This window comes from Heterodontus francisci, chromosome 30, assembly GCF_036365525.1.
Source record: "Heterodontus francisci isolate sHetFra1 chromosome 30, sHetFra1.hap1, whole genome shotgun sequence".
Lineage (NCBI taxonomy): Eukaryota > Metazoa > Chordata > Chondrichthyes > Heterodontiformes > Heterodontidae > Heterodontus > Heterodontus francisci.
The window spans coordinates 46,747,054-46,765,002 of record NC_090400.1 but is presented as its reverse complement, the minus strand read 5'-3'; the positions used below and the strand labels follow the sequence as shown (position 1 = coordinate 46,765,002).

The 17,949-nt window shown below is 38.3% G+C and overlaps 1 protein-coding gene across 7 annotated transcripts in view; it reads right to left on the bottom strand.

Annotated features, from left to right (window-relative positions):
• Positions 1 to 649: 649 nt before the first annotated feature.
• The window catches only part of LOC137346734 (vascular endothelial zinc finger 1-like), a 73,239-nt gene continuing 55,939 nt past the window's right edge, over positions 650 to 17,949 (bottom strand). For 3 of the 7 annotated variants that reach the window (XR_010968779.1, XR_010968781.1, XR_010968780.1), the window contains 3 exons: positions 11,630 to 11,866; positions 10,323 to 10,379; positions 9,857 to 9,943 (listed from right to left, as the gene is read on the bottom strand). Coding sequence is in view for 4 of the 7 variants with exons in the window: in XM_068010496.1 (XP_067866597.1) it covers positions 11,649 to 11,866 (218 nt within the window). In the remaining 3 variants the exon portion in view is untranslated. Of the gene's footprint in view, positions 9,944 to 10,322; positions 10,380 to 11,629; positions 11,867 to 17,949 lie in introns of all 7 variants that reach the window. The other 4 variants (XM_068010497.1, XM_068010499.1, XM_068010498.1 and 1 more) reach the window with 3 other exon arrangements.

Below are 17,949 nucleotides of genomic sequence, written 5' to 3'. Positions count from 1 at the left end.
TTTCATTCCTGGTTTCTTCAAATGCTGTACAGAGTGTACTGTGCCATGTTTGCACCTGCTGTTCCAGGCAGCCAGTGTGATCCCAGCCTTATCTGCAGCGCAGGAAGGAAGGGGTGGGGGGTGGTGGGGAGAAAGCAGATGCCATTTCTGACCAGTCTCTCGCACCATCTAGTGGCTGGATACTGGTAAAATAACCTGCGAGCAGCGCACACTGCTCAGGTATTGAAATGGCATCGAAATACCCCGAACAGATGATAAAGATACCCAAGACTTTAACTTGGTACTGCTAGTTATCAGTTACAGCAAAAAAAAAAATCCTCCTGTACTTCAGTTGATGCATTCATTGATTCTTGATAGCAGTTGCACTCATCTAAAGATACAGGTCTAGGTTTTCCGATCATAACATTGTCAGTGTTAAAACCTAGGCCGTGAAATCCATGCCAGGGGGCATTTCTTTCCACTTCGCATTCAGTAACTGCATCAAATATTCCTAAACTAGAGATTAGTGATACATAGCTATTTGGAGGAAAGCTGTGTACGCTGCAGATCTATGATTCAGATTCCATGAACACCTCCCATAGATATTTGCCATGAATGAATGCGCAGATATTCTAAATAAGTCATTTAAATAGAAAAAGTGAATCACATCTAATAACAAAAAAATTTATTCAAAGTTTCAATAATACATACTGAACAGGTTATCTACAAATCTATGGTCAGGTAACATTTTCTTCCTGCTAAAAGTTACACTGAATATACAGCACAAGATATATAAAAAGAAAAAAGTTATCAGAACACAAGAATATAACAGGAAATAATTTTTATCGTGACACAATTTTGTACTATACGCAAATACTAAGCAGAGCAGTAGACACAAAAGGTAGTTGTAAGAATTTAACACAAGCAGACAGAAAGTATGGCAGCAGGTGTCTTCACTGCACAGTGTGGTTTTGATAGTCAGCAAAACACAATAAATCTAGTATACTCAAAAACCTGAATCATTTAAATAGTTCAAAAAAATCATAGGCAATAACTGAAAAAGCACTGAATACAAGGGCTGACGACACTGAGTGATGCCATATGTCTTCCAACAGTGCAGCAACCAACCAATCATAACTGGTTCTTTACAGTTGTTACCATAGGAAGTTCTTGAGAATATTGGGGAAAATATACATTTCATGAATCTACATTCAACCCCCATCCCACTCCGCAGAGTCCTGGTCAAGGTCAGAAATAAATAGAGAATAATGAATGTCTTGGAGTGATTTATAAAGACTGTAATCTAATCAGGGAGGTCTCAGGACAATTGGCTGCAAAGTTAACCCTTGAATTCACTTCCAGGCATCTATTTTGTATTATATGTGCAGATTACATTTTTGTTTTAAGGTCAGAATTCCTTACTGTTGTTTGGAGAGCTCCACAATCTCAGTGCTGAGACGTCCCTATCCCTTTGTGACATTACAGCATTAAAAAAATTAGCAGACCACAAATTTTATATACAGTGCAAATATTAAACCATTCTTGTTATAATCAGGTTGAGAATTGTAAATTAGCATGCTGTTTTAAGATGCATAAAATCGTCAAGTTGTCTGTTCCGTACAAATGGTAAACTCCATGGTGTGGAGAAGACAATCCTTGAATTAGTGTCAATGGTTTCATGTTGGGGAACAGAAAGGGTTTGCTGATATCATGCACTGAAATGGAGGTGTACCATATATACTCACTATTACCTTGTGAAAGATCTGTGTCTCGGGCTATTTAGGAAAATTAATAAGAAATTTAAAAAAACACCAACACCCAGTTTTCCACAATAGCTGCTGCACTTTTCCTAATATTTTTATGACAGATTTCAGTACAATGTTTTAAAGTGACATTTTCAACATGTCTTATACATAATGGTAAAAGCCTATTCTAGTTAGGTACAATTTCTGGTTGAATTGAGTTTTGGCATTGCTCATGAAACTGGCCAGAAAAGGATTCCAAAAGAGCAGGGAGAATGTATTTCATCGATCAGTGAGCCAAATTTTGGCACAGGAGAGTGTGGTTAATGGACAACACACAAATAAACCACCAAGGCAAAATCATTAAATATGCTGATTTTTGTACTACAAGGTCACAATTCTTGGCTTAACAAGAGACGAAAGATGATGCTAGATACTGGGAACTAATATTAGAATCCTTTCTGAAAACGGATTCAAAAGCAGATTTTCACTCTTTAGCGATCAAGTTTCTCGTAATAAAACCAGAAAAAGTCAACTTTTCTCCATGATTAATAATCCACTATTACAATATTCCATGCTTATGGAGAAAATATCAGGCAATTGGCAGTTTTCCTTAAAAGAGGCATTTCAGACTCGTTCAAATCAGAATAATGAATGTACTGTATGACAAACAATGTTGCTTAGTAACCCAGCTCCTTGTCGCACCACCTAGAAAACAACATTACCTCACACACATTCAACTTCTAGGCCTATTTTAAAGTCACCTGCCCATTGTATTTAAGAAATGGGAGCAGGAAGTGGCCATTCAGCCCTTCAAGCTTGCTTTGCCATTCAACAATCTTAACTGATCTTCCTCAGCTACATCTCTATTTCCTTAGTATCCAAAAATCTGTTAATTACTGTCTTGAATATACTGAAAGACTGAGCATCCATACCCCAGATCTCTTGGGTAAAGAATTTCTAAGATTCACAACTTTGTGTTGCGAAATTCCTCATCTTAGTCCTCAATAGATGACCCCTTACTCTGAAACTGTGATCCCTAGTTCTAGACTCCCAGCAGCAGGAACATCCTCCCAGCCTCGACTCTGTCAAACCCCCTAAAAGTTTTATGCTTCAATGAGGTCATCTAATTCTTCTAAATGCCAAAGAATATAGACCTAGTCTAATCTCTCCTCATAGGACAATCTCTCATCCCAGGAATCAGTCTAGTGAACCTTTGTTGCACACTCTCCAAAACAAGTATATCCTTCCTTAGGTTAGGAGACCAACACTGTACACAGTACTCTAGGTGTGATCTCATTGAGGCCCTCTTTAATCACTAAGACTTTTAAAAAAATTCTTACACTCTAATCTCTTTGGAATGGGAAAGATATTTGGCCCTGAAAATACCGTCCACTTTCAGCAGACCTTTCCCCAGGACAGTGTTCACAAGCAAACACAGGTAAGTTAAAAATGCAGATTGCAGTACAAGAGTGAGTTCCCCCCCACCCTCGGTTTTTAAAGTTTATCAATTTTGATTTCCACAATGACTCCATATAATCTCAGGCCAAGTTTACTGTTTCAAACAAGAAATTAAGAATCAATTTACATTCTTAACTCAAGGGGGAAGCATACCCTAAATGAAAGGGTAAGTTATAACTTAACTCAGATACGAGAACAGGGAATGTGCCAAAATGTTATGCCTTTTCTGACAAACAGAAGGTCCAAAGACTATATACACTCACAATTTTTTTAGGCTTCTTCCCTTCCCCACCCCTCCAACTCTTAAAAAGGAATTTAATTATGAAAAGGTTGTTGCAATGTTTGCACCTGAGTCTATACCCCAAGCAGTGCAAGTACTTTTAGTAGAGGTTAGTCAATGGAGAGGGATAATGTTAAAATACTTGGTGCTGTTCCATATTGAGCAGCTGACAAGTCGGTTGAAGTGTCTGTGAACTACAGCTCAATAACAAAATGTATTTCAACTCCTAACCATTCTTCAGTTCATTCAACAATTATTGATATTTTGCTGCCATTGTAGCCTCAAAACAATTATATATAAGGACATAGGGATAGGAGCCCCTTGTGCCTGCTTTGGTCATTTAGTTAGATCATGGTTGATCTGTACCTCAACTTCATAACCCTGGATTATCCTCATCGTACAAAAATCTATCAATTTCCTGTCTTGAAATTGTTTCAGCAACGTCAGCCTTTTGGGGAAAGAAAATGTCAGATTCCTACTACCCTTTGGGTGGAATGGCCTAATTCCAATTTTATACTCTTATGAAAGACCACCTGATAAAACTATTATAGCACTTTGCTGGTGTTATGTATTTGCAGGAGAGCAGCATTACAGGGGAAAGACAATTTTGTCAGTGCAATTAGGTTTAATTCATGTTAACTAGTTATAATTAATATTTTCATAGCTGGAAACTATAGGAAGCCCATATTGCACATGCAAATTACACTGCCAGATGCAAAGCCAAGCTCCTCCACCTGAACCTCAACAGCACAGCTCCACTTCTAACTTCAGAAAATTACATGGAATAGCACATGAAATACAGAGTGAAAAAAATGTTGTCCAAGTTTCATCAAGCTGTCACAGTTGGTTTGAACTAGTAACAAAAATCAGCCAATACCGCATCTTAACCCCTTCCTGTGAACCCTTGCTTGATTTGGGATGTAGGGATTGCAGGCAAGGCTGCCATTTTATAACCATCCCCAAACTGCCCTCAAGGCATTAAGAATCAAGTGTGAAACTGGACAATCAAGAATCAAGTGTAAGCCAGACCAGATAGGGGTGACATGTTCTCTTCCTTGAGGAATGTTAGTGAAACAGTTGGATTTTGTTTAATCCAACACCTTTCATAGTCATCTAATCTGATGCCAGCCCACAAATCAGCAGATTTTTTTAATGAACGCAATTTACCAATTTGCCATGCCACTAGGCTAGCATAACTATAACTTTCTCTTGTTTTAGCTGGTTAAAAAAGCCATAGACGATATACATTTTACCAAGTGGTGAGTAGTGACAAACTGTAATATACTAGCTTTGAAAACTATTCTACAGAGGTCAGTCCAGGTTTGTTAGCCTGCTTGAGTCTGTTAGAGAGAGAGGATAAGCCAAAGAAAAATCAATTTCTCCCTCTGTATACCTCCTGGCAGTCACTTAAGAAGACTGGCAGCAGATTGACTGTCCACTCTTTGACAGAGCTGGGAAGGAGAAAAAAGAAAAAAACAAGAGAAATAAATGGCAAAAAACACACTATAGCTGAAAATCATTGTAGTGCCAGCTTTCCACACTTGAACTATAACTTCCAATTATCACTTTAAAAGGGGTTACAAGACAAGACTTAAGGCGATAGTAAAATGTGGGAATGGAGTTCTGAGATCTCATGTTAGGTAGATATGCCCTCAAGAATAAAAATTCCTGCTTTTCCATCAATGTCAACCAGAACTGCTAACACTGCAGTGAAGAGCCAGTTGAGAACTCCTAATATTCTATTGTTGGAACGTCCCACCCACATTTGCTTTTTCAACACAAAAGGGGCCAAATGAAATGTTAATTGTTTTGCCACTGCATTTATGCTCCAACCTGAACATATTACAGTGTACTTACAGCAGACACCACTGTGGTTTAGAATGCTGAAGCCCTGTCACACTGTGCTATTAGCAAGAAGATAACTATGAGCTTGGACCTGCAATGCTACACAGAAGAAGTTTCAAAATTTGTCTTTAGTACATTAATTAATGAGATACTGAGTGGAGACTAAGAACTTTCTACATTGAAGGCAATGAACAATAAATGGATATTGGGCTACTCTTGTCCAGCTTCTAGCAGTAGGTTTCTAAGCAGTATTTGTAGAGAAGTTGGAGCAGATCAGCAGTCCATGCACTGCACATTCCACAGGGAAAATAAAGTGTTCTAATATTTATGAAACACAAACCATTAGCGGAAAGCCATTCATAGAAGTCACTGTGCCACACACAAACTTTTTTGGCTCTGTGCTTCTGGATTGTGCACCATCTTTTACAATTCCCCAGTAAACTTTATTTAAAAAATTATTCATTCATGGGATTTGGATGCCATCAGTAAGGCCAGCATTTATTACCCAGCCTTAATTGCACTTAGAAGGTGGCAATGAGCTGCCTCCTTGACAACTGAGTGGCTTGCTTGGCCATTTCAGAGGGCAGTTAAGATTCAACCACATTGCTGTGGGTCTGGAGTCACATTAGGCCAGTCCAGATAAGGAAGACAGATTTTCTTTTCTAAAGGACATTAGCGAACCGGGTGGGTTTTTTTTCAACAGTCCAGTAGCTTCATGGCACCATTACTGATACTAGCTTTTATTTAATTAATTGGTTTAATTAAATTTAATTTATCATAACTATAATTACAATTTTATAATATTTGATTAAATTCCCCAGCTGACATGGTGGGATTTGAATTCATCTCAATTAATCAAGGCCTCTGGATTACTAGTCCAATAACAACCACATTGCTATTGTACTCATCTACACAAGAAAAAATAATAATCTTCCAAATTGCAACTACTGGTCAACTGTTGAGCACCAGAGTGGGACATAATGTTAATAGTTACTCTCAATCAACCCATGCCAAACCTCTGCTTGGCAAATGAACTTGCATCTGAGATAGTATTGCCCACATATTAATTGAAGATTTATGCAACAATGGCATACGTAATGAATGACACAAACAGTGCAACAACCTGCTAGGTTCGATGATTTAACTACCATTGGAAATTTTAAAAATATTTCTCATGTCTAGGTGATGTAGAATAGGATTTTAGCTCCCTATAAAAACTGAAATCTTTTTTTTTTAAAAGCCAGAGGACCCAAAGGTGATATTTTCAGTTATGCAAACAAGACAATATCTTGCACACTTAGAAAAACAATTTAAGTCCATGATTAAGGTTACAAAGCAAGGTTATAAAGAAAAACAAAATAAAGCTTAACCAATGCATTACAAATATACACAATGCATAATTTTAACAAAAATAGTAAATTTGAGAACATTTGAAATTTACAATAGGGTGTATAATTCTTCCAACAACTTTCAAAAGTGTACAATGGGTCATGGTGTGTTATTTCCCAATGAAGAAAGTGAAAAGGTTGCTGAGGTAGTAAGCAGCACTACTGTAGAGAGCGCAGTTGTAAACAGTTTTTAAAACATGCGTGTGTGAAAAGCAACAGTACTGGGAAACTGAACTATTTCCTCTATTTCATAATCGTTAATTGCACGAAGGTCTTGGGAGATGTGGCAAAACTTTCAAGTTTTCAATTCTAAGACATGAACCTGTCTTTTCTTTTTACCCAAGCTAACGGGTCGGCTGCGCATTTCCAGCATCGTTTTCCTTTTAGATTTCCAACATTTGCTTTTTTTGTTATTGGTTCTTCCCACATGCTAATACTTAAAAAAAAAAAAAACTGCATTTGAAGCCAGGGCAATTTCATGTCCTTCACACATGTTGATCCAATTTGTATTTTTTCCCGTAAGAGGGAATTTTTTAAAGGGAGTAATGTTTTTCAATTGTACTTCATCCCTCCAAAGGGTACCTTTCCAAAAATGAAAATTAATTTGATTTCCTGCAACTATAACCTGCTTAGCCCTACATAAGGAACTGGGAAAGGGTTGCGAAGGCAGACAAAGTTGGAGGAAGGCAGGTATGTTTTGCTTAGGTTAGAAAAATAGATTCAGAATCTACTGGTCTTTAAATTACACTAATATAGCTGTATTTTGATAAATATACTATTAGTCCTGGGTATTGAAAAAGCAGTAGAAAGGGATAAGTAAACTGAAGACATTACTTGTACACTTGAGAATGTTTAATTATGGACCATCCCATAAATGCAACTACCGATCATTAAAATATGAGGCAAATCAGTCCTTCTCCATATGAAATGACAGGCTACAATATTGCATGGTTCATGAATATAGTACACTTGAGACATTAAAATATTAGATACCAGGACCTTCAACCACACACAGTGGCATATAATTAAACTACAGCATATTAATACTGTATCTTACTAAAAAATTACTGAACAATTAAAAACAAAGTAAAAGACCAAACGGTGAAACCAGAATCACTAGAGTGTTACAATAAACTGTGTTATAGAATTCACAAAATGTTGGACATTTTAAGAGTCAAAGAAACAAAAAGTTACATCTGGCATTAGACGCCACAGATTGGTTGTTAAACATCTACTAGTAAAAGCCTGGGCAGGTGCTTTTCTTACACTGGTTGGCATACCGTACGCACGGCAGAATGACGAAGGTCAATTAATATTTCAAACACCTATGGAAAAAATTGAGTAACTCACAGAATAAAGTGCACAACTCAATTAATATTTTTACTTTAATAAATCCTTCTTCCAGATCACAAGGAAGACACCTGCTGCCATAACGTTTCAGGCAACAGCTTCCATTTGGTACTTCAAAGTTGTCCATTTGTCATGCGTGACCCTAGACGATGAACACTGGCTGGCTATACGACCACATGGGGTATCTTGTCATCATTCACAAGGCTAATATTGTCATCAGTCTCAGTCCATAGACATTTCCCAACAAAAGAAACTGAAGAGCAATCAGGAATAAGAACTCTGCCTAATTTCTCTACATACCTTAAACATTTACTATTTTACCTGTTTCTGGAAGTTTTTGATGGGTACTGCAAGTGTCACCATGAAGCAAATTAGCAACCCAACACAATGAAAGAATCCAACATAATAGAGGGAAAGATTCTGTAGGCAATATAACCAGAAAGATGAATCCATCTCATTTTGAAAGATTTAAAACCAAGTTGCTTTTCTTTTTAAACAAGAGAGTCATGATTCTTTAAGTTTCAATAAAGTAAAATGCTGGGGGAATTGTACAAACTGTTATTTTAGAAAAACTGCAAGGTAATCACTTTAACTTACCTTGATATCATTAATTATGTCAGGAGAAGCAAAGCTAAAGCCATGACAATCATTTCCTTTCTAAAACAAAACCTAGTTTATGACCTGGATTTAAGGGGCACATTTCAAGTACTCCATCCTTACCACTGGAGTGTTAATGCTACAGCAGCAGAATGGAGTGTCACATGATGAATTACTATTTGTCTGTGGGATCTGCAGGAGCATCGTCTGCTGACCGGATCCAGAATAGCTCATGGTCACTGGACAAGTAGAATTTTCCATACCTGTATGCCACCAGAAAAACACTTGTAGATATAATGGTCAAATCCCACATTTGAAGGCTAAAAAAAAAGCGCAAGGTGGATAAAATTTCTAAAACACTCCAACTTAAGAACAAAACCAAATGACTGTAGTCACAGAAGAAACTGAACAGTAAGAACCAGCACCTGCTTGTATTTGATGCTCATTTTCAAGCCCTCATTAATATAGGGGAACAACTTATACACCAGTGCAATGTAACACCAATGTGATTCAGAGCATTCTTTAAAACAAGGTTGCAACTTTACACTTGCTTCTATAGTAAATAATGATTTGTGGGTATGCAGATTCTAAAAAAAGTGCAGGTACTATATAACACCTGCACATTCCAGGCTTTCCACCTAGGAACTGTTTATTTTTCTTGCTGTCTGTCCTTACCCAGTGTAATCAGTTCAAATTGTACAATTAGATGCAACATTGAGCAGTGGTGACAATATACAACCAAATAAGTGAAACGCAGTTCCTCAGCTTTCCACCAATTAAAATTAATTTCATGTTCTTGTTCTGACAGAACAGGATCCATTAATAGAATTGCTTTGTGTATGTACATATTTAGACGTTAGCACGTGTGTCCATTTTTCTGCACAAATCACCATTCTATTCCCAGATGGAGGTACAGGAATGATACAGACAGATGCATAACCTACCTTTTAACTAGTCAATAAATCCAGAGCGTGGACATTAGACCACAATTTTACATAGTCAGAAAAACCACAAAACTGATTCTTTTTTTCCTCCCTGGAGAAAGATCACTCAACATCTCCATCTTCTTAGTAGAATTAACTGAAGACCTTGGGTTTAATTCTTTTTAGGTACCAGCATACCTGCTGGTTAACAAAGTCTTAATTCAGCCATTGATACCGTAGCACTTGTTTCCAATATTTTTCACCATGGTGGCGATGTCGGCAAGACCTGGGACAGAAAAGGCACACTCTCCACAGGCCTAACTGTTATATTCACTGGACTTGCGGCAGGGGCTGGAGTGTGGCAAACTTCACCAGGGTCTGGAAGAATAAAGGATTGCAAGGGAGGAAGGTGAAAAACATTCATTAACAAATACGCTATAAAAAAAGTTAAGCTTTTAACACTACAAAAAAGTTTCCTCAATTTAAAGATGGTGTTTTCTTTCTCCATCCCAAATAAATGAAGAAAAATGGACTTTTATCAAGGTTTTTGTTTCTAGAGTTTGCTTTCTGATAATACAAGCACTAATTCTTAATATTTTCATTATTAATGCTGTGATAACTGTCTAGTATTAAAGTGTTTAAGACGTGCGAGTGTATTAATGTGGATAACGCCTGTCAGGAAATCAAATAATTACAGATATTATGTACACATTTCCATGACAAAAAGTCTCAATCTTAAAAAAAAAGTTTTGCTCACATCCACTTTTAACATAATTTCAATTCGAAATGTCTTCAGGAATTGGTCACTGCAGAGCTATGCACAAAAAAAGTTCCATTCAGATACAGTGTACATAACAATTGGAAATCAGTATCACATAGTTGTACAAAAAAGTAGTTAGCACCAAGTGCTAGTTAACAATAGGGGGCTATGAGATATTAATCTTATTCATCAGTGTGGTTTTATCATTTATAAATAAATAGCTATAGTATACATGAAAACTGCTTTCAGTCTTTAAAATGAAGCTGTAATACCAAAAATAGGGTGAGCAATGTGACATCCTATGTTATATTTTACAAAGAAGAAACCGGGGATGTTGCTATTTATCAGAAAGGGAAAAAACACAAACTATAATTCTTTAGAAGGAGATAAAGCAATATTCGCTTAGATAAGAAATTAAGTAGAGGAATGGTAGGTTTTTTTATTTGCAAGCATAAAACCCTTTGTGGAGAGGTCTCAAGCCAGGCTATGCATTTTCTTTGGTGGTGGTCGTGGTGGGTGGGGGAGGAGAAGTGCAGTGGTATAAGTCAACAGGCATATAAAATTTAATGCATCTATGATATATTAAAAATCCTATACCTGTACACAATTCCTATCAATGTTTTCCATAATGCCTTCAGCAATATTTATAACAAAACTGATGTAAACTTGTCATGTTATAATTATACTCTTGCCACAATGTGGGCATGCTGCACCAACCATTTATAATGAAATATGAAAATAGAAAGAATGACTTTAAAATGGTGACTAAATTACAGCTGTGTACCATGGTCCAATTACCCATGTCATCTACTTCTGCTTCACCTGAAGACTCGGCCTTGACTACCCCTGTGCAATATCATGGGAGATCAACTAATTATACAGATTTTTTTTTTAAATAGCTGAGCAAAAATGAATAAATCAGAAATTTAAGCAGATTTGTATCTGATTATCAAGCTAACTAAAATCAAAATTGTCAAAAGATCTTTACCAAAATAAGTAAAAATATAAACTCAATATTTAGCAATTCATGAAATGGGCACAGGGATCTTTTAAGCAAAAATGCTGGGGGAAAACTATCACAGTTAAGGTAAACAACCAGCAGTTTCCCCCAAATTATATGCCACTGAACTGCACCCACATTATCAAGCAGAATGTAGCAGGAACACTGCCAGCTACAACCCCTCAATCTTCCTACAAGTCCACTCCCTCCCCTAAACAAAAAGACCACAGGCAACCCAATAACCTTGCAAACAAAGCTCGCAAGTTTTGAGTCCCAAGGCTGCCTGTCACTCCAACTCACTTGCCTCAGTTTGGTAAGTTTTGTCAGTTCTCAACTGGGCTGCTAGATGAAGCGCCACGCAGTACCAAGGCATTCCATGTCAGGTGGGGTGAGGTGGCAGGAAAGCAGGCAGGATCCAACTCGCCCCATTTCAATTGCGTTTCCTGCTGGCCAATTGTGGAGTGGCATTGACAGTAGCTGTAGTGAAGTCCTCCCCTGAAGGGGGATGCGAGGGAAAAAGTGGCATCCATGGGAGGAAAATCTAAATTAAAAAAGCAAACTCAGGCAGTTGAAACTATTAAAGTTCGTCATAACACTAACAAAATAATAAGCAGTGTCAATTTTCATTTTTAATGTCTGTAACTCTAGTTAGTGGATTGAAAATGGAAATTTAGAACTTGAGCTTAAAAAATTTACTGGAGAGCATTTTAGGAAATGTGTATGAAATAAAATGTTCCAATCCCAAAACACAGCAACCTTTAACTCATAATAAAAGGATCCCTTGAAATACAGTAGTTACCAGATATAAAACTGGATGTTAATAAAAAAAAGCATTCTATGAAAAAAATAAAATACATACACAGACAATAGTACACAACATATTCAAAGCTACCAGGACAACGCTGCCACTCCCAGGACATTTTAAAGCCTTGTATTTTTTTTTTTTAAATTTGCCAAATGTACCCCCAAATAGCTAACACTTTACAGTCTAAATCAGTGAAAGAGCATCGACATACATTGTATAGATTAAGCAAATGGGTTTAAAATTTTAAAGCGACAGGTATTCCCCAGTTATTAAAATCTATCCACTGTTTCAGCTTTTACTCCTAGAGGGTATTGTGAATTAGCCACTGATGTCAGGGAATTGACAGCAGTATATACAGATTCTAATGTCACCATTTTAACCAAGTGCAAAATTAGCCAGGTTTTTGTAAAATCACAAATAGCAAAACTAGAAGTTTAAAGACTAAATCTCAGCAACTGACCACACTTTCAAATTGTCGGTTATAATTTTTGCTCCTCTCCATAGATTTGGCATTTTGTATGACTGCCAGTACAATGGACTACAAGTTAACATGCTCAAAAAGTACCTCACCCCCACAATTTTTCTTCCTCTAAATCAAAGACCTAAACATTCTTGTACAGATGCATAGCCTGAAACCTGCTTTAAAGAACTACAATTCTAAATGTTTCATTGAACGAAATGGCTGACCTCTATTTTTATCTCTTTGCATTAAGCACCCTTCAAAGTCAGATATAGCATGGCCGTATGTAGAATTAAGTTCCTCCTACCCTGTCCCAAATTCAGAAAGAGTACCCACTGACCAAGATTGCCAATATGTGTCAAATTCTGAGCAGCTTCCTACATGGGTTTAAACACACAAGGAACTGGGATGAGACTGCCCAAATTAATTTCATGTAGGACTTTTATGACTGTGAGAGCAAGAGCGCCTTTCATTACATCAGTACAGGCTGGAATTCAAACTCAAGTCCCCAGAGGTGAAAGCACAGTGTGCAGATCTAACATTCGATCCCATCAGACAATTTATGTTAAAAAGAAAATTTCTCAACACAAATTCAATAGCTATGTTATAAGTTGGTGATCGGCCCCAGCCCTCCTGCTGCTCTCAGTCCCATTGCATGCAAGCCGACTGTCTAAGTAGCACTTCTCCAGTGTGTGGAAAGCCGACCAACTCAGCATTTCTTGAAGTTAGGATCACAGAAATTGGTAACATACCATAAGGGAAATGATGAGTGCAAACCGGCATCCAATCGCTCTATGGCACTTTATGTTGGAGCTCAAATGTACTGTACCACAACACTATTGGTGTTCTGAATTTTAGCAAATATATGGCAATAGCACAGATGAACAGCAAACAGTATTTTAATACTAAGAAATGCAATATACGTTTGTGCTAAAGATTAGATATAGTTATACAACAAAGAGGACAGTTGATAAAGCTGTTAAAAAAAGAAAAACACAAGATCCCACCCCTTTCAATCAGGGGCAACAAGTTCAAAGAGTAAAGTTAAACCTATACAAATTATTATTTGGGTCACAGTTAGAATAATGGTTTACTTTTGGGGCATTCTATTTTAAGATACCAGGGATGAGAGACTATAATTATGATAAAGGAAGAGAAAAACAGTGCCGCTTTGTAATTAAAGCAAGGAAGGTTAAGAGGATTCAAAATTATGAAGGGTTTTGAAAAAGTAAATAGGGAAAAATTATCATTCGTAGTGAGTTTGTAACTAGGGGATATAAATTTACCACCAAAAGAAGAAAAATTGAAGCCGGGAGAAATTTTAGGACATGAAAGTGATGGAGAAATAGGTGAATAAAATCTTTAAAAGGTATTGGCAAAAGGCCAGGAGAATGCAGCTAATAGGATCATTGTCAGAGAGACAACATAAATGTGATGGGCTGAATAGCTGCAAAATGCCATCATTCTGCAAAACCATATTAAACAAGGCCCAGCTGGAAAAGGTTTCAAAGAACAAAGAACAGTACAGCACAGCACAGGAACAGGCCATTCGGACCTCCAAGCCTGCGCCGATCTTGATGCCTGCCTAAACTAAAACATTCTGCACTTCCGGGGACCGTATCCCTCTATTCTCATCCTATTCATGTATCTGTCAAGATGCCTCTTAAACGTCATTATCGTACCTGCTTCCACCATCTCCGCCGGCAGCAAGTTCCAGGCACTCACCACCCTGTGTCAAGAACTTGCCTCGCACATCCCCTCTAAACTTTGCCCCTCGCACCTTAAACCTATGTCCCCTAGTAACTAACTCTTCCACCCTGGGAAAATGCTTCTGACTATCCACTCTGTCCATGCCGCTTATAACTTTGTAAACCTCTATCATGTCGCCCCTCCACCTCCGTCGTTCCAGTGAAAACAATCCGAGTTTATCCAACCTCTCCTCATAGCTAATGCCCTCCAGACCAGGCAACATCCTGGTAAAACTCTTCGGATGTGTTTGATGAAGTGTCACAATGGCCCCTACTGTTAATGTGTAAGGGGTTGAAGGGCGGGCAGGTGGGGGTGGGGGGCAGTGTGGTGGAGAGAAGTTAACCAAGGTTCTGGCTTGTATTCACTATCCAGCCACTCGTGGAAAGTTTGAGAGAAGGGGAGTGATGCTGCTGCTAAGTGGAATAGCCCATCAATGCTCAGAATTTGGTCTCATGAAAAACTACCACTTGAGCAAGGTACCAGACACTGGACAACATTGTGGAACTATATTATTGCATGAACATACCTTTCAAGATAAATCTCAATCAGCTGAACAGACATTTTAACAAATCACCACGGAGATCACGTGCCAGTTTTAATCACTGAATTCTCCAATACTTGAGCTTTTAAGTACAAGGGGGAAAGATAGTGCCCATGTTTAAATCAATGAACTCAGTGAAGAGACCAACATTCATTTCCTTCTTCAAAATTTGTATCAGATCAAAAGCACTGGATCTGGAGTTGATTTGATTTTTTTTTCATTCATTCATAGGAATTGGGTGTCACTGGCATTTATTCTCCATTCCTAATTGGCCTTAAGATGGTGGTGCACCATCTTCTGGAATTGCTGCAGTCACAGTGGTTTTGATACAACTGAGTGAATTGCTTGGCCATTTCAGAGGGTAGTTAAGGGCCAAACCCATTGCTGAGGACCTGGATTCACAAATTGGCCAGACCGAGTAAAGACGGCAGGTTTCCTTCCCCAAAAGGACATTAGTGAACCATTAGTGATTTGTTGAATGCATTGGATAATTTTTGATTTTGATATATAAAAGCGATAGACAAAACGGCAGCATCTCTCCAACAGCAAATGCGAATCACTTGGTTGCATCTAATTTTTATTAGCATCTTTTGCTGCTCATCTTCCTTGAAAAGCATCAATTCTTTGTTCAGTGGCCCATTTTTCAGTACTTTGCTTAAGTAGCCGTACTTTGTGTATCAACTTTGTCAGTGTTATATTCACCCACAGGAGCCTAACACCCAAGCCCAATCACATTCTTAACCAACGTTCAGAAGTATACTCTTACAGTAGATGCTTCAGAAAAATTTATGGCCACCTCCCCCTCCTCAAAAAAGCATTTCTAATAAAAATTGTGGGGACCTGTAGCTTTGAGCGTTAAGCAACAGAATACAACTGTTAACTGTTAATTGACAATTAAAAAGATACTCAACTGTGGCACTTTAAAATCTCAATGGCACAATTTAAGAAAAATCACTCATCTTGTAAAGATAATTAATTACTACCACCAATCCCCAAGGGGGTCTGACATTTCCAGTTTTTTTATATTCTTTCATGTGACACGGGCATCAATTGCAAGGCCAGCATTTTTTGCCATCCCTAATTACTCTCAAGAAGGTAGTGGTGAGCCACCTTCTTGAACCGTTGCAGTCTATAGAGTCATACAGCACAGAAACAGGCCCTTCGGCCCGTGTCCGTGCTGGCCATCAAGGCTATCTATTCTAATCCTATTTTCCACCAGTACTTGGCCTGTAGCCTTGTATGCTATGTCCATCTGTTGTAGGTAAACCCACAGTGCTGTTAGGGAGGGAGTTCCAGGATTTTGATCCAGTGACAGTGAAGGAACGGCAATATATTTCCAAGTCAGGATGGTGTGGGGCCTGGAGTGGAACTTGCAGGTGGTGATGTTCCCAGGTGTCTGCTGCCTTTGTCCTTCTAGGTGGAAAAGGTCATGGTTTGGAAGGTGTTGTCGAAGGAGGCATGGTGAGCTGCTGCAGTGCATCTTGTATATGGTACACACTGCTGCTACTGTGCGTCGGTGGTGAAGGGAGTGAATGTTTAAGGTGGTGGATGGGGTGCCGATCAAGCGGGCTACTTGTAAAAGGATTTATGTTTCACCTCATTACATCTCAAATGTACCAAAGTGCTTCACAATGAACTCTCAAAATGCAGTCATTGCTGTTACACAGATAAACATGGCAGTCATTTTGCACACAGCAAGATTCGACCAAAGGTAATGAGATGATTGATCAGCTTTATCGGTGGTGGTGTTTGAAGGAGAAATGTTGATCAAGACACTAGAAGAAATTCTCTTCTTTGAAAACTGTCATAGGATCTTTAACATCCACCTGAATGAGTGAGATAGGGAGGAAAGGACTTGGGATAACACCTCACTTGAAGGATGATGCTACCATAATACAATAGCTCTCTCAAAGGATAAACTGAGATTACATGCTCAAGTCCTGGAGTGAGAATTGATTTCATGATCTTCTATCTCAGATATGTAAAGTGCTACCAACTGAGCCAGGCTTGACTGAAGATCTTAACACAAACACATATTTTCAATGGCTCGATGTGAATCACTATCCTTTCATTCCAGGTTCTTAACCTTAAATGGCAGTTAAGTAAATCTATACCATCCAAATAGGGAGAAAAAAAATTCAGAACATCCCAAATAATCTTACAACCAGAAGATTATTTTTAAAGTATAGTCAATTTTGCGTAGGCAAATGTGGCAACCAATTTGCACAGGCAAATGTGGCAACCAATTTGCACACAGCAAGGCCCTACAAACATAAATAAATGAATGATACAACAATCAGTTGAAGGAGGAATGTTGGCCAGGAAACCTGGAAACCTCCATGATCCTCTCTAAATAATGTCATATGATCTTTTATGTTGCACTTGAGCAGGTAAACGTGGCCAGGGAGTAACATCTCATCCCAAAGACGGACAACGCAGTCAGTACTGTACTGAAGTGTCAGTGCCCGTTGTATATTGTATAATCAAGTGTATAGTGGCACTTGGCAATACTAATTAAGTAACTACTCATGAATGAAATTACAATGATCCTTATTGAGTCAATTGCTGACTGAAAAGGTAATGTTATCAACAGTGTACAACAGGCTCTATCCAGTGTTTCTTGGTGGTTTTTGGCACTAGTAATTAAATTAAACCAGCAGTATTTCCATAAACTCAATGCAGAGACAGCAAAGAGATCAATTTGGAATTGAAAGTGTATTTCCATTGACTGTCCATCATCTTGAAGCTGGACTGCTTCCGAGCAATCACCTTATAACCCATTATAACCCAAGAAGTTTGCAAGATTGTATGTTACTTTAAGTTCAAGAATTCAAGGGTTAATATAAAATCTGAGATACAGAACTGGATTTTACATTGGGAACTGGCCACCGACGTAAAAGTTGGTGGCGAACCTGCTTCCGCCTCACCTGGGGAGCCGTCCTGCATTTTACGAGTCCCCAGGCTTTAACTGTTCAGAGGTGGGACTTCCACATGCTTGAGGGAGGAAGTCCCACCTCATTGAGATGCCAGCCAGTCAGAGGGCCGGCAGCTCGTGAACCCAGCAGCGCC